A 25,214-nucleotide genomic window follows, 5' to 3' on the forward strand; every position below is an offset into this window, starting at 1 on the left:
TGAGGGCTGTTGGCACCGATAAAAATCACACCCCAGTGAGCGTCAGAGGAGATATTTAGAAAAACAAAAAAAGGTAAGAAGCAACTTGTTTTATCAAGCACTAAGAATCGTTAGGACAGTGGAAGGGTCGACACTCCCATGACAAGCAAATTTCAAACGATGGTGCGATCTCTGACAGGCATTAGTCATGCCCATGTTGCTGGTCTTGATCATTACCCTCGTAAAGTGCCGGCCAGAATGGGGAAGTAGGTGGCCAAGAGGTCCAAGGTCAAATCCTTTGTGAAAGTTTACAACTCGAAACACCTGATGCCAACCAAGTGCTCAGCTGACGTTCCCTTGGATAAGACCATTGGGAACAAGGATGTTTTCAGCTGCCCCGCTTTGAAAAGCAAAGCCAGGCGGGAACCAAGTAAATCCAGAGGAAATACAAGACAGGAAAGAACAAATGGTTCTTCCAGAAGCTGCAATTCTAATTTGAGCATTAGTATAAATAAATATCCAACCATGCCCATTGACCCAAGACCAAATTTGTGTCCAAGCAAATGTGTTCTTTAAACAAACATTCCCAATACTTTTGTGGAGCCATTAACTGGAAGCTGCTCTCCAAAGGTAAACACTTCAGCCCATCTGCCAGGTGGCTTCAATTCCAGCTCTGTGTACTTCTCTGCTGCTACATTACCTTTCATACACCTGTCACAACCTTATAATTAAGAGGATAAATGGCTGGTATGTGTCTGTGGCCTCTGTGTGCGGGTTAAATATTTACTTTCTGGCCACTACAACTCAACGATATAAAAATGCATCATTGTGAGGGCTGATGTACAAATAAAACGTAACATAAGCTCTGCCTAAAATAAGATAGCAGTAGTTTCAAAAGGGAAGTTTATGCTCTCATTATAAGAAGGGTCCTGACATGTTTAACCTCACTTGCTTCCTATAAGAAAAAGAAAAGAAAGACCTGCATTTCTATAGCGCCTTTCAGGACCACCAGATGTCCCAAAGCACTTTACAGCCAATGAGGTACTTTTTGAAGTGTAGTCACTGTTGTAATGTAGGAAACACGGCAGCCAATTTGTGCACAGCAAGCTCCCACAAACAGCAATGTGATAATGACCAGATCATCTGTTTTAGTGATATTGGTTGAGGGATAAATATTGGCCAGGACACCGGGGAGAACTCCCCTGCTCTTCTTCAAAATAGTGCCGTGGGATCATTTACGTCCACCTGAGAGAGCAGACGGGGCCTTGGTTTTACGTCTCATCCGAAAGACAGCACCTCCGACAGTGCAGTGCTCCCTCAGCACTGCACTGGAGTGTCAGCCTAGATTATGTGTTCAAGTCTCTGGAGGGAGGCTTGAACCCACAACCTTCTGACTCCGAGGTGAGAGTGCTGCCCACTGAGCCACGGCTGACAGTTCGAGTGATCCTGGCCAACTATAAGTGGCACTCCAGTTTCCTTCTAAACTTGGCACGTCCATACACATGTACTGATGTTGAGGAGACCACAGGGCCCACTCACTGTGCATGGTTACACACAGTTTAATACATTCATTGTGCGAGGAGGGATGAGTCTTGTGCTGCTCAGTAGGTAGATCAATTTCACAGTGCACATCATGGCCCATGGTGGTGTCAGGGCAGTGCCTGGGCTCCAGTTGTTTTACAGGAGTTGACGCAGCATAACTGGGGCATCAGACCCTTACACTGGAGGTGGAGTGACTGAACCAGAGTGCAAATTGATTGCTTTTACACCAAATTCACAGCACTGCCATCATAAATTTATCTCCATAGTCCTCATATATCACAAGCACTTTCAAGTCTTCTCTTTGGGAGGAATACATTTTTTGCTTCTCATTGTGATTGATGTCAAAACTGGGCAACTAAGTATTTTCATGCACTTCCAACTGTGCCAGTATGACATTGCCATACAATACTTATAGACAAATCGAGACTGCTTCCTGACTAGGCCGGTTTTAGACCTGGAAAAATCATGTTATTGGCAAGAACTAAAGGAGACCTAAAACAGTGAGAATGGCTTTGGTCACTGGTGCAGTCTCCATAGACCTCTTGTCCACATGAGTCACAATCATTGTGGAGACGAAGTCCCGTCTTCACACTGAGGACACCCTCCATCGTGTTGTGTGGCACTACCACCGTGCTCAATGGGATAGATTCAGAACAGATCTAGCAGCTCAAAACTGGGCATCCATGAAGCGCTGTGGGCCATCAGCAGCAGCAGAATTGTATTCCACCACAATCTGTAACCTCATGGCCCGGCATATCCCTCGCTCTGCCATTACCACCAAGCCAGGGGACCAACCCTGGTTCAATAAGGAGTGTAGAAGAGCATGTCAGGAGCAGCACCAGGCGTACCTAAAAATGAGGCGCCAACCTGGGGAAGCTGCAACACAGGACTACATGCATGCTAAACAGCAGAAGCAGCATGTTATAGACAGAGCTAAGCGATCCCACAATCAACGGATCAGATCAAAGCAAGTGTTGAAAACAGTTAAACACTCTGCCTCACAGTAGTATTTCTTAATCAATATAATCTAAATATTTCATGCCCCAGAGTGCTATAAATTATAAATTGCTTTGAAATGCAAAGGTTACACAGACAAGCATAGCAGCCCTCTATAGCAGCAACTTCCTGTAAACACCATCGAGTTGAATGACCAGTTAATTCTTTTTTCATTATATTGGTTGTTTGGGGGGGGCGGGGCGCCGGGGAAGAGACTAAAACTAGGGGCCATAAATATCAAATAGTCACTAATAAATCCAATGGGGAATTCAGGAGAAACTTCTTACCCAGAGAGTGGTGAGAATGTGGAACTCGCTACAATCCTTGGAGCGTGTTTTTCTCTTGGTCCCTACGGCAGTGTAATTTTGGCGGGGTGGGACTCGCTCACCCCATGGCTGGGCACTGATTCTGACTGATTTCCTGGGATCAGGAGCATCAACAGAATTTTGGTTGATGCCTGGTAGTGTTTCCACGACTGCTCAGTCCATTGCCTCCAGTGGGGAGGGAAATCGCTCCGCCTGCTGTAACATAGCAAGGCCAGCAGCTGTGGGGAACATAAGAAATTGGAGCAGGAGTCGGCCATACGGCCCCTCGAGCCTGCTCCACCATTCAATAAGATCGTGGCTCATCATCGACCTCAACTCCACTTTCCTGCCCGATCCCCATATCCTTCGATTCCCCTAGAGTCCAAAAATCTAGTGATCTCGGCCCTGAATATACTCAAGTCTGAAACAATTAACTAAAAAATTAAATACCCCACCTTCATCATCGACCTACTCTCTGGCACCTCACGGAATTCGCCATTCATCATGTGCAAGGCTTTATATTCTGTTCAGTATTATTTTAAATAGCATTAAAACGACACCAATTGGGAAATCTAGGTTCGAGTGTTAGCAGGCTACTCGAGGATGGGGAGACATTGCAGCTGAACCTGAAGCGGACGTGATGTTTAGACTCATGGGCCTAGAAATTCAGTTAAGGCCCACCAGCAGGCTAACGCCCAAAAGTTAGCGCTGCGCACGGAGCCAGGTGCGCCCGTCAGATATTCGGCTTTTGCGCCCCAAGTCGGAACCGGGCGCTATTCCAGGGTGTGCCCGCCCCCGCTTGGGCCGCTGAAACTGAATTTCTGCGCTGTAGGCCCCGCTGCGCCACCCGCTGCGGAGCGGCAGGCTGCGGTACTGCAGGCCTCCTCCTTCTCTTAAGGGGGAGGTGCCTGCAACAGCGAGATCGCCGCTGGATTGTGCCGGCAAATGAGCCCGGCACCACGGAGAAGTGCCGGGCTCGCGGAAAGCAGCCGGCAATGCCGCGGGGGGGGGGGGGGTGGAGGAGGCCGGGGAAGGAGGTGCGGGCAGGCGGCCGCCGAAAAAGCGGCCGGCCGCACCTCCACCTTAAAGCGCCCCAGTAGCGCAGCAGTACGGCCCCGTTTTTCAATCGCTGTTTGTGGCCACTGCAGAAGAGGCGGCCGCAACTAAATATGGGGTTTGGGCCGGAAGCGGGGCGGAACCGGGGCACTACGCACACCGATGACGTCATCGGTGTCGGCGCAGCGCTACCGGCTACCGCCGCCATTACCGCAGCGCTGAATATCAGCGCACCCTCTTACACTTGCGCAGAAGCCCTCTTTGGGTGGTAACTGGGCGCAAAGCCCACTGAATTTCTGGCCCATGCACTTCACAGTTGAGGTCGCTGGACAGCGATCAGGACTGGGAGCCCGAGCTGATTCCCCCCACCACCAAATTTATCCCAGGGGCAGTTGAAGCATCCTGACCTTTGCACCAACTCAAGTCAACACTCTCAGTACAGGCCGTGGGTTGACCCTGGGTCGTCTCTGATTAGTATGGCTCCGTTCTGCCCTGGTCAGCACGTTAACCAACAGAGGGGATGGGATGCCCTACAGTGTGACCGACTGATAGCCGACACGTTTCAAATCAACAGGACATCTACTTAAACAGGACTGCCTTCCGCTGTTGCAATAACTTGTGTGGTAAACCACTGTTATAGTTATCACTGTATATTGTTCTCACTGTTCTCACTGTCACATCACTACACGAGGTCGCCTCTTGTCGCACTGTTATACCTGGGCTGACCACCTCCGACTCCGCCCATTACCTGCCCAGGTATAAAGGTAGCTGACTGGCTAGTATTCCTCCCTGTTGGATCGGATCACCCACGAGGGTGGGCTCTGTTATTTAGCCAATAAAAACCTTCAGTTACGTTCTTAACTCGTCGCCTTTTATTGGACTAATTGATAGGCATATCAACTTGTATTTATATCACACCTTTAACATAGTAAAATATCCCAGGGCACTTCACAGGAGGGTTAGAAGACAGAAAATTGACAACGAGCCACATAAGGAGATATTAGGAGAGAGAAACAGAGCAAATGTTTCAGGTCGATGACCTTTCATCAGAACTGGAAGGTCATCGATCTGACGATAGGTCATCGACCTGAAACGTTAACTCTGTTTCTCTCTCCACAGATGCTGTCTGACCTGCTGAGTATTTCCAGCATTTTCTGTTTTTATTTCAGATTTCCAGCATCCACAGTATTTTGCTTTTGTAAGGAGATATTAGGGCAGGTGACCAAAAGCTTGGTCAAAGAGGTAGGTTTTAAGCAGCGTCTTAAAGGAGGAGAGGTGGAGAGGTTTAGGGAGGGAATTCCAGAGCTTAGGGCCCAGGCAGCTGAAGGCACGGCCGCCACTGGTGGAACGATTATAATCAGGGATGCTCAAGAGGACAGAATTAGAGGAGCGCAGATATTTTGGGGGGTTGTGGGGCTGAAGGAGATTACAGAGATAGGGAGGGGCGAGGCCATGGAGGGATTTGTAAACAAAGATGAGAAATTCGATATCAAGGCGCTGCTTATCCAGGAGCCAATGTAGTCAGTGAGCACAGGGGCGATGGGTGAATGGGACTCGGTGCGAGTTAGGACACGGGCAGCCGAGTTTTGGATGAGCTCAAGTTTACATAGGGTGGAATGTGGGAGGCCAGCCAGGAGTGGGTTGGAATAGTCAAGTCTAGAGGTAACAAAGGCATGGATGAGGGGTTCAGTAGCGGATGAGCTGAGGCAGGGGCGGTGACGGGCGATGTTACGGAGGTGGAAATAGGCGGTTTTAGTTATGTTGCGGATATGTAGAGACAGAGACACAATGCAAAGGGCAACAGGGTAGATTTTGACTTTAAGCGATTGTGTAAAATGGGTGATAGCGAATCGGCAGCCCGTTTCACATCTGTCCCGATTTTTATTACCACTGATGTCTGTGGAATGTAGAAAGGGTTTGCTAGCTCACTATCAACTGTTTGCAGAAAGTCAACATCTACACCAATAACTTCCAGAGAAAAATGGAGAACAGGATCACGTTAACCTCAAATTCAGATCATCAGTATAAATGACAGTTAATTCATGTAAAAATGTCAGATTTGTAACTTGATGTTATAATCACCAATATCTTCAATTAACCTTAATTCCTATCAAATAAGCATTGGCAATAAACTTTGATGTTATCAAATACTGCCTCTAAACAAGATTTCTGTAACTTAACATTTTGTCCTCAGTCGCAATCAAAAGATACTTATTTAAGTGAGATTTTTTATTCATTAACTATTTTACAACAATTCTAGAAGCTGCCCCAGCAGGTGAAGGAGGAGGAAAATAAGATGCAAGTTTGATACAAAGGAGTGTTTGTCACAGAATCGATTCCTAGTACGAAAATACCATTTAAAATATGAAAGAAATCTGTACATGTACACATGGTCTGTCAGCAATGGAGAGAGAAAAGAAACACAAATGTTTTCGATGCCATTCAGTAAAGCTGGAATCCAAAATAATAAGCCTGCCATTTCTCAATACCGACGCTGACAGACCTGATGTGCATTTCCAGCATGTTCGGTTTTCATTTCCGATTTCCAGCAGTTACAGTTTTTTTCTTTTCAAAAAGCACACCTGTGACCCCAACATCAGAGTCCGATTGTTTTAAATACGTGAGCTGCGGGAGTTGGTTGTGATTCAAGGCTTCAGCAGAAGAGATCTGTGAAAACCTGAACATCTGGCGAGATTGTGCAGTCGACTTCACCCATGTGCAAATATGATCAATTTATTTGGACAAGGCCACCCGTCTTCAGTGCGAGTGCTGGGGTTTTATTTACCCAGAGGGCTTGGCATGCAGACTGGATGTTCACATTGTTCATTTAGCACGGAGGTGGATTAGGCCCCGTTTCCTGAACATATGGATAGCTGGTAATTAATGTTGAAATTTTGCTGCATCGATGTCATTAATATAATTAGGAGTGATTTTTTTTTTACTTACTCCCTTCCCTACTTCTGAAGGTACAGACACATGTTAGAGCACAGTTCCACAGACACCAACCACCAGTGCTTCGACTGACCATTCTTCATGTACAAGTTGCAGGCAGCGAGTTCCACTGTACTAGTCGATCATAAGACTCACAGCCCAACTCAATCCCATCTTCGTCTAATTATCACACATGTACCGTTTCCAGCAACAGTTATTAGATAGGAGTGGGAAACCGGTCTGATTTTTCAACTCCATTGCCCAGAGAATGCAGGGCCCAGTTCTTCTTCTTCTTAGGCAGTCCCTCAGAACCGAGGATGACTTGCTCCCACACTAACAATGAGTTCTCAGGTGGCTGATGAGTTCAATGCGGGACCTACAGTCTCTGTCACAGGTGGGGCAGACGGTGGTTGAAGGGGCGGGTGGTTGGGGTGCTTGGGCTGACGTGCGCTCCTTCCACTTGCTCCCGGCGAAGAGACTCAAGGTGTTCGGCGTCTTCCCGGATGCTTCTCCTCCACTTTGTGCGGTCTTGGGCCAGGGATTCCCAGGTGTCGGTGGGGTTGTTGCACTTTTTCAAGGAGGCTTTGAGGGTGTCCTTGAAGCGTTTCCTCTGCCCATCTGGGGCTCTCTTGCCGTGTCAGAGCTCCGAGTAGAGCGCTTGTTTTGGGCATCTCGTATGAGGCTTGCGGACGATGTGACCCATCCATCGGAGCTGATCGAGCGTGGTCAAAGCTTCGATGCTGGGGATGTTGGCCTGAGCGAGAACACTGACGTTGGTGCACCTATCCTGCCAAGGGCCCAGTTATAGCAATGCTTACTGCCACTCTGACTGAGGTCAGCTCACTGAGCACAGCGCAGGGTCAATGCCTGGGACATTCCTGGTCTCCTGGCTCTATACCAGACAGGGCAGTATGTTTACCAACCAGACTACTGGGGGCCATTCTGACCCTGGGTAGCAGGCTGATGGATGGACAGACATTCATGATAAAAGCCAACTGTTGGGAACATAGAAGAACACAGAGCCAGAAAAGACCATTTTGGTCCACCTGTCTGGCCCCAGAGATCAAAGGTCAGCTAATAAATCATCTTTCACTTAGCCGAATAGATGCAATGCAAAGATGATTTGGCCAAGTCCCTCTGTCACGTGTTTAAGGTACAGTTGCCTCTATTCAGTGATTGTACAATGACATCAGCAATATATGGACACATTACCCATACACACATATAATGTACATCAGCTATGTCGTGTCAGCTGTGGCTCAGTGGGCAGCACTCTCGCTGTCAGAAGGTTGTGGGTTCAAGTCCCACTCCAGAGACTTGAGCACAAAAATCTAGGCTGACACTCCAGTGCAGTGCTGAGGGAGTGCTGCACTGTCAGAGGTGCCGTCTTTCAGATGAGACATTAAACAAAGGCCCCGTCTGCTCTCTCAGGTGGATGCAAAAGATCCTGTGGCCACTATTTCGAAGAAGAGCAGGGGAGTTCTCCCCGGTGTCCTGGGGCCAATATTTATCCCTCAATCAGCATCACTAAAGCAGATTATCCGCTCATTATCACATTGCTGTTTGTGGGAGCTTGCTGTGCGCAATTTGGCTGCCGCATTTCCTACATTACAACAGTGACTCCACTTCAAAAAGTACTTCATTGGCTGTAAAGCGCTTTGGGATGTCCGGTGGTCGTGAAAGGTGCAAGTCTTTTTTTAAAATCAGTAATATGTGGACATATTATTCATATTCATGTGTAGTATGCATTAGGTTATCCTATAACTGAACTTAAAAATTCAAATTAATCAGCATTATAGTTGTTCCATGGAGCCCAACGTCAAACTCTAATAACAGTCCCAAAGACAGACATCAAAGGGCAAAACCTTTGACAAATGTTACATCACTGATGGGAGGTGCAACATTGCTGCAGGGATCCAGATGCTCCATTAGTCCAGCTATACTTCAGTGAATGTTTGCTTACTTCAAAATCTTATTGATTCTGGTACATTTAAAAGAGGATTGCTGAACATCTCAATGTCATTCTTAGGTTTAAAGTAGTAAACCCATTACTTTGGAGCAGAATGCTGACTCATTTCTTCCTATGGAATGATTCAAAGTTTAGTGAGTTTATTTGTAGATAAATTTATTTTTGAATTCACTATCCACAGCAGTCGAATGTTGTGTATTTATTACATTTTCCCTCTTTTACACATGAGGCATGAGACTATAATGAAAATTTAGTCAATGCTTTCCTTGTCACAAAAATCTGTCCTGACTTGAAGCGTGCATGTGACCTTTCAAACTGTGAGCCTCAAGTGAAAGACCAAAGCCTTCAGTGCTGGGCATTGTCATGTTGACAAAGACAAGAGGCACTTTTAACTGTCCGCAAGGATTCCAAGGGAGTGGCCCTCAAACAGAGGCTCACGGTGAGCATGCACTGCTCTCCAATGTTCCCGTTAAGCTGCGTGGCCACCTTGAGGTCCCACTCAGGCCGCTAGCCGGCTTCACAACGGGAAAATCGCACATGTGCAGAAATTTGAAGGGGCCGCGCACTCAAAAAAAAAATTAGAGGGAACATTGCTCCTTTCGCTTGATCTGTTGTTCCTAACAAAGGCCCATCGGAGGCCAGAGCCCAGAGTTTGCATTACTAACATTGAAGTCCATTCAAATGTTTGGGACACACAGTGAGGCGCTACATAAATGCAAGGTTTCTTTTTAGCCATTTGGAATAAGCATTTTACTCTGCTTTTCCTTTCTCTCCCTCCTATTATTTTAACTTGAGTTTCATTTAATTTCTATCCAAGCCATTTTGCTTAAACAATTAAAATTACTGCACTTACTTTTCTTTCTTAGCCTCCTGGGTTTCATCATGAGTAAAGCAATGAAAAATTGGCCCTCGAGGCACTTGGACTAAGACACTTGAGTTCAAGGCCTCCTTAGCAACAGCTAATCATTATTGGATAGGATTCACAGAAACATGGTTTGCAACAGAAGATAGGAGTGAATTCAGCATGAAGGGCTCTAGGATCTTTAGGAAGCAGAGACAAGACAGAGGAGGTGAAGAGTAGCATTATATCTTCAAGAAGACAAACAATGTTTGGGTTCAAGTTGACAAGTAGGTGGAAGCCATGGGATCTTTTATGTGCACCTGAGAGCAGACACGGCCTCGAAAGACGGCACCTCCGACACTGCAGCACTCCCTCAGCACTGCACTGGAGTGTCAGCCTAGATTTTTGTGCTCAAGTCTCTGAGGAGTGGGACTTGAACCCACAAACATCTGTCTCAGAGGCGAGGGTGCTACCCACTGAGCCACAGCTGACACGGCATGGCTGATGTACATTATACGCGTGTATGGGTAATGTGTCCATATATTGTTATCGTCATTGTACACTCGCTGAATAGAGGCAACTGTACCTTAAACACATCACAGAGGGACTTGGCCAAATCATCAGCAAACATTATTGAACATCTCACTGATATTTTTGAATGAAATCTGTGTCACGGATATTTCAGTTTCCCCCTCTGAATTTTAAACGTGCTCTGTGGCATTGCATCTATTCGGCTAAGTGAAAGATGATTTATTAGCTGACCTTTGATCTCTGGGGCCAGACAGGTGGACCAAAATGGTCTTTTCTGGCTCTGCGTTCTTCTGTGTTCCCAACAGCTGGCTTTTATCATGAATGTCTGTCCGTCCATCAGCCTGCTACCCAGGGTCAGAATGGGCCCCAGTGGTCTGGTTGGTAAACGCACTGCCCTGTCTGGTATAGAGCCAGGAGACGTCTGAAACAAACCGCCTGAGCAAGATAAGAATGATGATAAGTATATAAGAGCATGCTGCCATAATGAGTGACTTTAATCAACCCACTATAATTGTGGGGGTGCCTGCACCACACGGACTGCAGCGGTTCAAGAAGGTGGCTCGCCACCACCTTCTCGAGGGCAATTAGGGATGGGCAATAAATGCCGGTCTTGCAAGCGACGCCCACATCCCATGAATGATTTTTTTTTTAAATTGGAGATTTCCAAATGGAAGTGAGGCAGCATCAGGCCGAGTGAATTGAGTACAGGATTGCTTTCTGACACAATGGGACACACTAGCAGTAATTTGCACCTAGATCGAGTTTGTACAGGTGGCCAGGACTGCATTTACAATACAGGATTATATTGCGGAGGCCCAGAGACAACAACACAATAAAATTCCGATAGGTTTCAACCTGCACAGAAGGGCCAAGACGCAGGGGTAAGATTTTAAAAAGGCAAATCTTAAAGAAAGGAGGGATGAGCTAAGCGATTAACTGAGAAATATTGCAGGATGGCATCTCAGTTGGGGAAGAGGTGGAACACGTTTAAAACTGTAACGTTGAACATGCAAGGAAAATAAAAATAAGGAAACCATACCTGGAAGGAGGTTGGTCGGCGGCCTGTTACTGAGGCCTAGTGGTTAAAATCAGTGACCTCACTCTGCCATAGCGGGCAGGATTCTAACTGAAAGCAGTGGTTTCCTGCCGTGAGTTAAACCCCCCCCGCCCACCATCCCCCAAACCCTGCCCCCACTACCATATATTAAAAGCTTCCATTAAAAGAGCTTACTCACTTCCTGGTTCCCTGTGAGAGAATTCTGCATTGTGATTGGCTGTTTAGACAGCTTGTTGACGCCACAGCAGCTGGCGTTAGGGATTAAAACATAGAAGATAGGAGCAGGAGTAGGCCATTCAGCCCCTCGAGCCTGCTCTGCCATTCAATGAGATCATGGCTGATCATCCAAATTCAGTACCCTGTCCCTGCCTTCTCCCCATATCCCTTGATCCCTTTAGCCTTAAGAAATATATCCAACTCCTTCTTGAATATATTTAATGAATTAGCCTCCACTGCCTTCTGTGGTAGAGAATTCCACAGGTTCACCACTCTCTGGGTGAAGTAATTCCTCCTCATTTCTGTCCTAAATGGCTTACCCCTTATCTTTAGACTGTGACCCCTGGTTCTGGACTCCCCCGCTATCGGGAACATCCTTCCTGCATCTAGTCTGTCTAGTCCGGTTAGAATTTTATAAGTTTCAATGAGATCCCCTGTCATTCTTCTAAACTCTAGCAAATATAAGCCTAATCGACCCAATCTCTCCTCATACGTCATTCCTGCCATCCCAGGTATCAGCCTGGTGAATCTTCACTGAACTCCCTCCATGGCAAGAACATCCTTCCTCAGATAAGGTGACCAAAACTGCACACAATACTCAAGGTGTGGTCTCACCAAGACCCTGTATAACCGCAGCAAGACATCCTTGTTCCTGTACTCAAACCCTCTCGCTACGAAGGCCAACATGCCATTTGCCTTCTTAACCGCCTGCTGCACCTGCATGCTTATCTTCAGCGACTGGTGCACAAGGACACCCAGGTCTCGTTGCACTTCCCCTTCTCCCAATCTATTGCCGTTCAGATAATAATCTGCCTTCCTGCTTTTGCCAACAAAAGTGGATAACCTCACATTTATCCACATTATATTGCATCTGCCATGCTTTTGCCCAATCACCCAACCTGTCCAAATCATACTGCAGTTTCTCGGCATCCTCCTCACAGCACACACGCCCACTCAGCTTTGTGTCGTCTGCAAACTTGGACAAAATTAACTTCCATTGATTTCAACTGCACGTCGGAAAAGCTGAACTTCTCGCCACATAGATCGCGAGATCTTTGTTGGAAGCTTACTTTGGGGCCAGCGACGAGCGCCTTTGTTTTGCCGCTGACCGCAAATTATATTTTCACATTAAACTTGTCCCCCTGTAATGTCATTAAAGATCCAGCAGGTGGTGAGCTCAACTCAATGGAGTCTGACTGCAAACACTGGCCCGGCCCAGCTCAAGTGCTGACTGTCAGTTGGGAAAATGATCTACTCCTGTCACTTGCCTATTCCTATAAATACACACACTCAGGAAGGGCAGGTGTCCCTATAATGCCCTGAAATACTGCATTTCAGGAACTTTAAATCGTGAATGTACAGAACACTACTGCCCCTGGTGAATTACTGGGTTGATGGACCACCTGTAATGCTCAGAGTATTAAAAACTGAAAATAGCAGTTCTGTGTGTTCATTGAACAGTTCACATTCCATTTCGGTTTCCAACTCGTGCTCTGGATCAATATTTTTCTTACAGTTGATACAAAGAGTCATGCTTAACGCGCCACAAGAGACTATTGAACATGAAGGCGGCTAGGTATTGGCTGTAAGGATATCAAGTGATGTGTCAGGTGCGCTGCATTACTGAAGACAGCAAGCAGGATCCAAACATGATAGAATTTTTTATATATATACAGCAATGAACATATATTAGATTTGATATAAACTGCAACAAATTAAGGTTGTACCAATGAAACATGCTTGTCTGGCTTTACTTTAAGATACTTTTAATTGCAGTACCTATGAAGACTAGCCAACTATACCAGAGAGATTCACTACAATCCCATTGAATAAACAGGGAACAATGGATTTAAAAAAATATGTTCCTGGGTTGTGAGTGTCGCTGGCAAGGCCAGCATTTATTGCCCATCCCTAATTGCCCTCGAGAAGGTGGTGGTGAGCCGCCTTCTTGAACCACTGCAGTCCGTGTGGTGAAGGTGCTCCCACAGTGCTGTTCCAGGATTGACAGCAAGTGAACTGTTAAATAGCCCAGGGAGAAGAGCTCTCGGGAGCTGCTGGCAGTCTAAGAGTTAATATCCTATGAATCATACATCCACCTTTTGAACCATCTTAAATAACAATGACTGTCGATGATTTAACTCGGTGATTATTACCATATAACCAACTTTTTGTTTTCTAAAAGCTGATGTGCAGTTTTTCAGATGAGCAAAAACCAGCCTCGTCTTGTGATTGGCATTCAACATGTCAGTGTGATTAGCTACCTGCACAATCCTGCAAACAGCTCCCAAGAGCCATATAACAATGCTATAAATTGTACTCAAAACTCAATCACTATTATCTAGCTCAGTATTAAAGAAACCACTTTATATAACAAGGTTATTGAAAAAAAGAAACACCCGACTCCCAGGTATTTTCCACAACAGAATTTCTAAACAAAGACCATTTTCCTCAGGTTTCTAGTCTGCTTTTTTGTCCACATGAATAGCAGTCCCACACGATGCTTTAAAAGACGATTCTCCCCTTCCCCTTTCTAAAGGCCACTTCTCCTTGGCACTGAAGCACGTCAGCTCACACCTTGTAGCGGCGACTTTGTGACCGACAGTGATTAGTTCTACAACAGCAAAATACTGCGGATGCTGGAAATCTGAAATAACAACAGAAAACGCTGGAAAAACTCAGCAGGCCGGGGCAGCGTCCGTGGAGAGAGAATGAAAGGTCATCGACCTGAAAGGTTGACTCTGATTCTCTCTCCACGGATGCTGCCTGGCCTGCTGAGTTTTTCCAGCGTTTCCTGTTGTTAACAGTGATTAGTTATAGATCGCCCTTGTTGGAAGGTGTGTGTGTGTGGGGTGTTTAGCTGCCATGCCTCCACCCTCCCCACTACGATAAACCTGCCCGCTGAAACTTTGCTATAATGAAAGGCCACTGAGTTGAGGGCGCGCTGGGCAGGTGCCAGCCTGGTGCCATCTACCCGGATAAAGGAACCAGAGTTCTGCTCAACATGTGTCATTATCCAGATGGTTTTTGTTTAATTTTTCCAAAAAGGAAATAATGAGTTAAAAAAATACAGTCATATGCTGCATAAAAAGGCTAAAGATGCAGTGTTATAAATAGCCCTGTGGTTAGGAGCTGCTTGTCTGAGAGCAATCCGTCCAGCTCGAGGACTTGTCTAGTTTTTTGACGGGGAGTTTTCCGACGTTATTCCCTCCAGCACCGCCAATTATTTTTCAAATTCAAGAACAAAATGTACATCTTGGAAAAGCCTGCCTTGTACTGCAGCAGGGGCGAGGAACACCGAAGATCCCATGTGCTTTAACGGTGCTACTGGCAGTCCTGGGTTAGTCATCTGCAGAGGCTGAAACCGTCTCAATAACTTTAATCAGCAAACTTAAAAAAGGAAAAAGAAAACACATTCTACCTGAGGTACTTCTTCCTCCTTGCTCTGTGAAGCAGGCTGATTAAGATCACCAGCGCCCTGAATTTAATATTCCTGGCAGGCATGTCAGCAGCTCTCGGTGTTGCCCACCTGAGCTGTCAGAACAACTGCTCGCGGCTCAGCTCGGCTCAGCTCAGCCGGATTCAACGCGGCTGCGACCAGCTGTGCCGAGAGCTGCAGAGACGCGCTGCCAACTTACTCACAGTCCAAACACAAACAGTGGCTTAGTTCAGGATCGGCAGAGTTCCAAAGCGGCCAACTTCCACAGGATGGTGATCACGGTAAAGGGCGGGGGGAGAAAGAGGTCCGACGCTCTCACAGCTGCTCCCCAGCAGCAGAGCATGAATGACTTTTAGAAGAAAAATCCGAGCATTCAAACTGTGCCACCGAAGATGATGAAACATCACTGCTGTAGATTACAGACGCCCAATAGTAAGTGGAACCATTTAAATCACATGGAATATAGAATAGATTCTCCCCCGTTGCCCTTGACATCAGAGACAAGCCACTCGCACCCCTTCCCCTCTCACACAAACAGCACACTTCGTTTTAAATGTTAGTGACTAATTGTGGGTGCAGCTATTAGTTGGGCCGCAACAAGCTGGATAATCCTGCTGTCTGTCTGATCTGTACATCATTCTGCTGGGAGAGCGAGAACAATCTGGCGGGGCTCAGGCGAACACACCAACAATGGCATCCTCAGATGCTGCTGGTAATTTGTGGTCAATTGATTCACACTCAATCCTGAGCACTGACCCAGTCAACAATGCAGGAGGTCTGGCCATCAGCAGCAACAGAGTCTCTCTGTGCCCATGTTATTGGCATTGCTGTCACCCCCAATAAAAGTGAATATATTGAGATCCATGACAAGAAAGATTGCTCAGAACCCCGGCAACTTCACACTGTGCAGACACATTACCGCCAGACACTGCTAATCTTATAATAAATAATACATTGATTACTGATTATGAAGAATATACTACATGCACAACTCATTATTATTTATTCATATGTTTAAAAACAAACATATTTGGGCCTTCAATGTTGTCTCCTCTCCTGCTGTAACATGCGCCCTTGGGCACCACCTTGCCTCACCCAAGTGGCCATTCCCCCACCGCGGAGTCCTGGTAGCGAGCGTGGGGCACATCACAGCCGAGCCCATTCCCATCCGAACCTTCCCACCACAAGTCACCAAGCAACGATCAGGAACGGGAGGCCCGGCTAACTCTTCCCCATCGCAATCCAGGGCCCTGAAATCAATTGTGGTGACTCAATTACCCCAACTGACAGCTAATTCAGCACAGAGCGGGGATTGAACCCCGGATCACGGTGACCTTTCTGGTTCATTTCCACACTGACCAAGCCAATGGGGGTGGGGTGGGGTAGGTGGTGTAGCTCATTCTTAATTTTGTTACTTCTGGCTTATTAATCTTCCAGGTACAAAAGGCACCTCCTGTAATTAGCAATATCAAGCAGCATTTCCCTCTGGCATGTAATGTAGCTTTGTACTTTTCAATAGATTGCCTGGTCTGTCCTCACATAACATATTTTAACAATGTGTACAGATGAATACGAAAGTCCAAGAGTCAAGACTGCCACAGCTTCAATTTGAAAAGGCAATGGTCGATGGATTCACACTCGATTCGAAGCACTGACCCCATCAATAATGGTCGATGGATTCACACTCGATTCGAAGCACTGACCCCATCAATAATGGTCGATGGATTCAAACTCGATCCTAAACACTGACCCCATCATTAATGGTCGATGGATTCACACTCGATCCGAAGCACTGACCCCATCAATAATGGTCGATGGATTCACACTCGATTCGAAGCACTGATCCCATCAACAATGGTCGATGGATTCAAACTCGATTCGAAGCACTGACCCCATCAACAATGGTCGATGGATTTACACTCGATTCGAAGCACTGACCCCATCAACAATGGTCGATGGATTCACACTCGATTCGAAGCACTAACCCCATCAACAATGGTCGATGGATTCACACTCGATTCGAAGCACTGATCCCATCAACAATGGTCGATGGATTCAAACTCGATTCGAAGCACTGACCCCATCAACAATGGTCGATGGATTTACACTCGATTCGAAGCACTGACCCCATCAACAATGGTCGATGGATTTACACTCGATTCGAAGCACTGACCCCATCAACAATGGTCGATGGATTCACACTCGATTCGAAGCACTGACCCCAACAACAATGGTCGATGGATTCACACTCGATTCGAAGCACTGACCCCAACAACAATGGTCGATGGATTCACACTCGATTCGAAGCACTGACCCCAACAACAATGGTCGATGGATTCACACTCGATTCGAAGCACTGACCCCATCAACAATGGTCGATGGATTCACACTCGATTCGAAGCTCTAACCCCATCAATAATGGTCGATGGATTCACACTCGATTCAAAGCACTGACCCCATCAATAATGGTCGATGGATTCACACTCGATTCGAAGCACTGACCCCATCAATAATGGTCGATGGATTCACACTCGATTCGAAGCACTGGCCCCATCAACAATGGTCGATGGATTCACACTCGATTCGAAGCACTGACCCCATCAATAATGGTCGATGGATTCACACTTGATTCGAAGCACTGGCCCCATCAACAATGGTCAATGGATTCACACTCGATTCGAAGCACTGACCCCAACAACAATGGTCGATGGATTCACACTCGATTCGAAGCACTGACCCCATCAACAATGGTCGATGGATTCACACTCGATTTGAAGCACTGACCCCATCAGTAATGGTCGATGGATTCACACTCGATTCGAAGCACTAACCCCATCAACAATGGTCGATGGATTCACACTCAATTCGAAGCACTGATCCCATCAATAATGGTCGATGGATTCACACTCAATTCGAAGCACTGACCCCATCAATAATGGTCGATGGATTCACACTCAATCCTAAACACTGACCCCATCAATAATGGTCGATGGATTCACACTCAATCCTAAACACTGACCCCATCAATAATGGTCGATGGATTCACACTCAATCCTAATCACTGACCCCATCAATAATGGTCGATGGATTCACACTCAATCCTAAACATTGACCCCATCAATAATGGTCGATGGATTCACACTCGATTCAAAGCACTGACCCCATCAATAATGTTCGATGGATTCACACTCGGTTCGAAGCACTGACCGCATCAACAATGGTCGATGGATTCACACTCGATTCGAAGCACTGACCCCATCAACAATGGTCGATGGATTCACACTCGATTCGAAGCACTGACCCCATCAACAATGGTCGATGGATTCACACTCGATTCGAAGCACTGACCCCATCAACAATGGTTGATGGATTCACACTCGATTCGAAGCACTGACCCAGTCAACAATGCAGGAGGTCTGGCAAACAGCAGCCACACAGTCTCTCTGTGCCCATGTTATTGTCATTGCTGTTATGGAGATCGGGCAGGAAAGTGGAGTTGAGGTCGAAGATCAGCCATGATCTTATTGAATGGCGGAGCAGGCTCGAGGGGCCGTGTGGCGGATCAGGCTCGAGGGGCCGTGTAGCGGAGCAGGCTCGAGGGGCCGAGTGGCGGAGCAGGCTCGAGGGGCCGAGTGGCGGAGCAGGCTTGAGGGGCCGAGTGGCGGAGCAGGCTCGAGGGGCCGAGTGGCGGTGCAGGCTCGAGGGGCCGAGTGGCGGAGCAGGCTCGAGGGGCCGAGTGGCGGAGCAGGCTCGAGGGGCCGAGTGGCGGAGCAGGCTCGAGGGGCCGAGTGGCGGAGCAGGCTCGAGGGGCCGAGTGGCGGAGCAGGCTCGAGGGGCCGAGTGGCGGAGCAGGCTCGAGGGGCCGAGTGGCGGAGCAGGCTCGAGGGGCCGAGTGGCGGAGCAGGCTCGAGGGGCCGAGTGGCGGAGCAGGCTCGAGGGGCCGAGTGGCGGAGCAGGCTCGAGGGGCCGAGTGGCGGAGCAGACTAGAGGGGCCATGTGGCGGAGCAGGCTCGAGGGGCCGAGTGGCGGAGCAGGCTCGAGGGGCCGAGTGGCGGAGCAGGCTCGAGGGGCCGAGTGGCGGAGCAGGCTCGAGGGGCCGAGTGGCGGAGCAGGCTGGAGGGGCCGAGTGGCGGAGCAGGCTCGAGGGGCGGTGTGGCGGAGCAGGCTCGAGGGGCCGTGTGGCGGAGCAGGCTCGAGGGGCCGAGTGGCGGAGCAGGCTCGAGGGGCCGTGTGGCGGAGCAGGCTCGAGGGGCCGTGTGGCGGAGCAGGCTGGAGGGGCCGAGTGGCGGAGCAGGCTCGAGGGGCGGTGTGGCGGAGCAGGCTCGAGGGGCCGTGTGGCAGAGCAGGCTCGAGGGGCCGAGTGGCGGAGCAGGCTCGAGGGGCCGTGTGGCGGAGCAGGCTCGAGGGGCCGAATGGCAGAGCAAGCTCGAGGGGCCGAATGGCAGAGCAGGCTCACGGGGCCGAATGGCCAACTCCTGCTCCTATTTCTTATTTTCTTATGAAAGGGCCCAGTGGGTAAATGCACCGGGTGACTTTGGACCTAAAATGCAGCTGCTCAGATGTACTGGGAAATGCTGATTGGCCTGAGCACTCCTGCATGTAAAAGGGGGAGGGGGATGAAAAGTCAGCCCAGTTTCCCATTCTTGGTCATTAGCTTGTGGCCCCCATGGCTCCTTCATCAGCCATTGGGACACAACATTCTGATTGTTAAGCTGCCCAATGATCTACACTGCATGAAGTCATGGAAGTTGTGAAATTGATCCCATAAAAGAGTGCTCATATTGGACCATACAGAAACCGTGAAGGCTGCCCCACAGAAAAACTGGGGGTTCAGACTTTGGCCCATATCTGCCAACTAAAGTGCACCCCCCGCCCCCACAGTATTCTGCACATCACAGGGCTCTGCACGAGTCTAACAACCTCATATGAGCTTCCCCGCTGGTTCAGCGGGTTAAAGCTGTGAGCCTCCAGGCCACACAGATCAGAAGGCCCAAGTTTGAATCCTGGTGCTGAGCTGGAGTGGAGCACGGCAGTCGGCCGCAGCCTCTCTGGACTAGGGAGGAGACAACTGGCCAGGGCTCCTACTCCTGATCAGTTTGCAGTGACTACTCCTGGAAGTGTGAGGATGGTGGTCATGCTCGGTTGTGATGCTTACTGCAAATGGAGCCATCTGCTGCTCACTTCACCAGGCTCAAGCACCTTTCTTGGGTGAAGTACAGTGGAGTTACCAGTGCACATGGAACTGTACCTCAGCAAGTCACCACCACCTCAGTAGAGGGAAAGGAGAATAACAGTAACAATGTGATTCATTGGCAAAAATGGTACTTTTTGTATAGAACACATCTTTAAAGCATCTTTTAAACAATTAACCAAATCGCATTGTATCATCAGCAGCAGCAAAAGGATATGTTGTCCTCTTAGCACCACACATAGGATTCTGTCGCATTGACAAGAGAAATGTTCACCATTTCCAGTATTGAGTGATTATCATCAGTGCCAGCTTGTTGTGACTTTCTAATACAAACATCCCATGTGTCCTTTGGCTGGACATGTGACCCAGCAGTTCAACCTTCTATTGCAACACAAACTTGGTCGCCAACAATTCACCAGAGCTATTGGCAATTATATATTCCCAAAGGCCACACCTTCAGGCCACCAGGCTCGATTGCTTCCTCTAACAGGGCAGCTAGTCAAGGATTGTCGCTCATATTATGGTAACTGGATGATCAAATCGATCTTGTCTGCAGTGAACTCATTCCATCATTTGATACATGTATGATTCAAATCTATGTAGTGGGAGATTCCAATAACTTAAATTTCACCCTATTGAACACCCGAGTAAATAACGGCAGAAAAGGAACGCAGAATGATGAAGCATTCACTGATTGTCAGGAGCATGGCCTATTCTAGCTCTTCATCTCAGAATAGTTTTAGTCTCATGAACACGCAGATGTCAAGCGCTGTAAAGAACTTTGGGATGTCCGGAGGTCGTGACAGGTGCTATATAAACACAAGTCTTTCTATTCTTACTTTCTGTATCTTTCACTTCTTGCACAGAGTGAAGCCACATTTGTAATTACATTTCTATGTTCATTCTTGTGCATTTCAGTAAAATGTTACTCATTGTGTCCTTGTAGGTGACGTGTGTGTGATAAAGTTGGCCAGAGAGCGAAGCAAACCAAACCAAAAACTCAGACATGATTCATAGTAACCAGAACAATCTGCCAAGATGAGCTTAGAACACTTGGAACAGTGCCTGTGGCCTCCTCTGCTATAGTAGTGATGAAGAAGCAGCTCACATTCCATCGAGCTGCCTCACATTAAAACCGAGGTGCCTGTATTTATGGAGACTTTAGGTTTTTACAATCCATTCACCCTTGTTTTTCTTCCCTTTATTGCGATTCAGTGGAATCTGTCTAAACACCTTAGCCAGAGCCTGGATCTTGCATCATTGTTAAACCAACCCACATGTCCACAGGAGGGTTGAAGGCTGTGTGACTTTGGCAATTTTATATAATCGAAGTCCACAACTTCAAGCCTCTGAACAAAAATGCTATCCTTAATACCAGTGATCTTTCAAAGTCATTCACTGAGCCATGCATCAGTCTGGTTGCCTTTTTCTGCACTGCCTTTGATACCAGGGTATTCTTGCTGTAGTGTGGCGACGAGAATTGGACTCCGTACTCCACAAGTCCTGGAACTCCCTCCCTAACAGCACTGTGCGAGTACCTTCACCACACGGACTGCAGCAGTTCAAGAAGGCGCCTCACCACCCACCTTCTCAATGGCAATGCGGGATGGGCAATAAATGCCGGCCTCGCCAGCGATGCCCACATCCCGTGAATGAATAATAATAAATATGGCTGTACCTGGGCCTGGTATCTCTTGGGCTTTGTCCTTTATCAATGCCTCTGGCTACACATCCCAAGATCCCATTAGCTTTCCTTGCTGCTGCTGAACATTGTGCAGTTGGTTTCAGTGTGGTATGCACCAGTGCCCCGATGCCTCGCTTGTGTTTGTGTCCTGTGGCCTAGAAACATCTAGTTTATATTCCCATGGTTTAGTTCCCTTACCTAATCTCATTACCTTCTAAATAACAACAGAAAACGCTGGAAAAACTCAGCAGGCCAGGCAACATCCGTGGAGTGAGAAACAGAGTTAACGTTTCGGGTCGAAGACCTTTCGTCTTCGACCTGAAACGTTAACACTGTTTCTCTCTCATCGGATGTTGCCTGGCCTGCTGAGTTTTTCCAGTGTTTTCTGTTGTTATTTCGTCTTTCCAGCATCCACAGTACATAAGAACATAAGAAATAGGAGCAGGAGTAGGCCAATCGGCCCCTCGAGCCTGCTCCGCCATTCAATAAGATCATGGCTGATCTGATCCTAACCGCCAATCCACTATCACAGAAAATAGTATTTTGCTATCTCATTACCTCCTAGTTGTCCACATTAAATGCTACTTGGCACTCATCAGCCCATTTTGCCAACCTATGCCGATCCATTTGTATTTGGTTTAGCTCTTCCTTATTGTTTGAACCGTCAGACTTAAATAGCTTGATTCTACCTCCAACTCAGGCATATAGATTGTATAGAGAAGAATAGGCCCAGTGGAACCCCACAAGTGGCCACTTGCCTTCTCAACAAAGCTTCATTCACAATCATCCTTTGCTTTTTCTGGTTCACCTCAGAAACCAGCCTCCTATTATACAGCTTCCTATGATGTGGATGAATCACTTTTGTGGTACCGTACCAAAAGCCCTGCTAAAATCTAAATACATTACCTCCATAGAATTTCTGTTGGCTGCAAGGTCCATTGTTGCCTCAAAGAACTCCAGTAAATGTGTTGGACAAGGCTCCCCTCCCATAAATCTTTGCCGACTCCCTCTCACCATCTATCTCAGTGCTTCATTATTCTGTCCTGGTCAATATTTATCCCTTAATCAACATCAGTAAAAACAGATTATCTGGTCATTATCACATTGCTGTTTGTGGGAACTTGCTGTGTGCTAATTGGCTGCTGTTTCCTATATTACAACAGTGACTACACTTCAAAAGTACATTAGCTGCAAAGCACTTTGGAACATCTGGCAGTCGTGAAAGGCGCTATAGTAATGCAAGTCTTTCTTTCTCTTTCATGATGCCTTCTAATACTTTCCCAAGGGCAGATGTTAGGCTTACTGGCCTGTAGTTTTATGGATCATCCCTTTGCCGTCTTTTAAAGGTTTCTGTTATGTTTGCTACTTTCCAATCCTCGGGCATTACTCCTGTTTCTAATCATTCTCAAGAAATAGTGGTAAGGACATGATTAATTCTGTTGGCCACTTTGCGTATTCCCTGTATGAAATCCTTCCTTGTCTGGTGCCTTGCCTTTTGATATTTTTTTAAGGCCATCAGTGATTACTTTATTTGTAATTTCTATTTCTTTTAGTGCTTGATCTGTCTTCCTGGAAATTCAACTTCTGTACTGGGCAGACTGCCCAAATCTCCTCAGTGAACAGAAAACAATAATTCATTTTGTATATTTGCTAGCCCATAGTCACTGGATATTATGTCACCTTTAATGGCCCCACCATTTCTTCTTTTTAATCTACTTGCTGCAAATATATTTATAAATAAAGCTGCTCAACATTTCTTTTGATATTCCCTGTTAACCTAACCCAATTTTCAACTTCAGTTCTCCTGATTAGTCTCATTTACCTTGCTTTTATATTAAAAAACAATCTGTTCTCGGTCTTTTGCCTAGAGAAGAAAAAAAGAGTCAAGGACAAGGGTGCTTGACTGGGGGGAAAAAAACAAATTATAGGACACAAAATGAACCTTACGTGATTAAATGGAAGGAAAGGTTGGCAAATAGAACTGTAACTCAGCAATGGGAAATATTTAAACTGGTAATGGAAATGGTGCAAGTGAAGAATAATCCAGTAAGAAAACAAAGAGAATGTATTGAAGGCTGGGATTCCATGGATGAAATCAAACTGGAAATAGAGAAAGAAGCATGTGCTTGCAGGGCAGATAGTAAAAATAAAATCCTGGACAGGAGAAGAAAGGTACAAAAAAGGAGACGAGAAAGGCTAAGCCAGAGTACGAGACAAAATTAGCAAAAAACAAAAGGGCAATAAAGTACTTTCTATAGACACACTGGTAGTAGGATGATCGTCGAGGTAGGAGGCAATCTTGTAGTGAACTGAGGGATTGGTGGAGATAATAAATAAATACTGTGCCACAGTTTTCACAGGGATTATAGAACAATCAGAGGGATGTAGAACAGTTGGTGGAGGTTATTATGCAAAGAGAAATGGTGCTAAAGAAGTTACTCAAACTTAAGTGTGGAGATGCCGGTGTTGGACTGGGGTGGACAAATGTAAGAAGTCACACAACACCAGGTTATAGTCCAACAGCTTTATTTGAAATCACAAGCTTTCGGAGCGCTGCTCCTTCACCTGACGAAGGAGCAGCGCTCCGAAAGCTTGTGATTTCAAATAAAGCTGTTGGACTATAACCTGGTGTTGTGTGACTTCTTACATTTGTCAAACTTCAGATACACAAATCACTGAGACCTGATTATTTACTTACCAGGACCCCGAGGGAAGCTAGGGAAGAAATAGTAAAAGGTACAGACTATAAATTTTCCATATTCTGTGGAATGGAAAATTGTATCAAAGGACTGGAGGGAGACAAGAGACAAGAACAAGCCAGGAAATTATAGATCGGTCTGTCTTACTTCAGTTGGTTGTAAACTACCAGAGTCCATAACGCCGGATGAAATTACTTGGTGAAATGTGAATTAATCAGGACTAGTTAGTGTGGATTTCAAAAGGGCAGGTTTTGCTTGACCAACTTTATAGAAAAATAACAGTAGAAAGGGTAACTAAAGGAAATGCAGAAGATGTGATTTAAATGGATTTTTAAATAAAAATTGGGAAGGTACCACACAAGGGGCTTATGGCAAAGATAATGACATGGAATTATGGGGATAGAGAGATGGTTCGAAGGCAGACATGGAAGTTACTCAGTGTGGAAAGATGTGGTGTTTCACAGGAGTCTATGTTGGGGCCACTCTTATTTACTATATACATAAATGATCCAGATGTAGGAACTAAGGGAATAATATTGAATATTGGGAGTGATACATGGTAAGTTGTAACAAGGATTGTTAAGACTACAGGAGTACATAGATAGTCTAGCAGGGTAGGCAGGTAAGTGGCAGATGCAGTTCAATATAGCGAAATATAAAACAATACATTTTGGAAGAATAGGGAAAGAAATGGTTACGATTTTAAAGGAAGCAGACAAGCAGTGCGACCTTGGTGCACAGGCACTGGTCATTAAAGGTAGCAGCACAAGTAGATAAGGTC

General features: G+C 46.6%; 1 protein-coding gene across 8 annotated transcripts in view; it reads right to left on the minus strand.

The window, feature by feature from the left end:
- rap1gapa (RAP1 GTPase activating protein a) overlaps window positions 1–14,967 on the minus strand; it is a 226,769-nt gene extending 211,802 nt beyond the window's left edge. For 2 of the 8 annotated variants that reach the window (XR_015073588.1, XM_085967530.1), the window contains exon 1: window positions 14,842–14,959. Coding sequence is in view for 5 of the 8 variants with exons in the window: in XM_085967530.1 (XP_085823656.1) it covers window positions 14,842–14,924 (83 nt within the window). In the remaining 3 variants the exon portion in view is untranslated. Of the gene's footprint in view, window positions 1–9,631; window positions 9,652–14,841 lie in introns of those variants that run through there. The other 6 variants (XR_015073589.1, XM_085967527.1, XM_085967528.1 and 3 more) reach the window with 6 other exon arrangements.
- Window positions 14,968–25,214: the final 10,247 nt, after the last annotated feature.

This window comes from Somniosus microcephalus, chromosome 25 (genome assembly GCF_052327205.1).
Source record: "Somniosus microcephalus isolate GS21.2 chromosome 25, FLI_Smic_1.0, whole genome shotgun sequence".
Taxonomy (NCBI): Eukaryota; Metazoa; Chordata; class Chondrichthyes; order Squaliformes; family Somniosidae; genus Somniosus; species Somniosus microcephalus.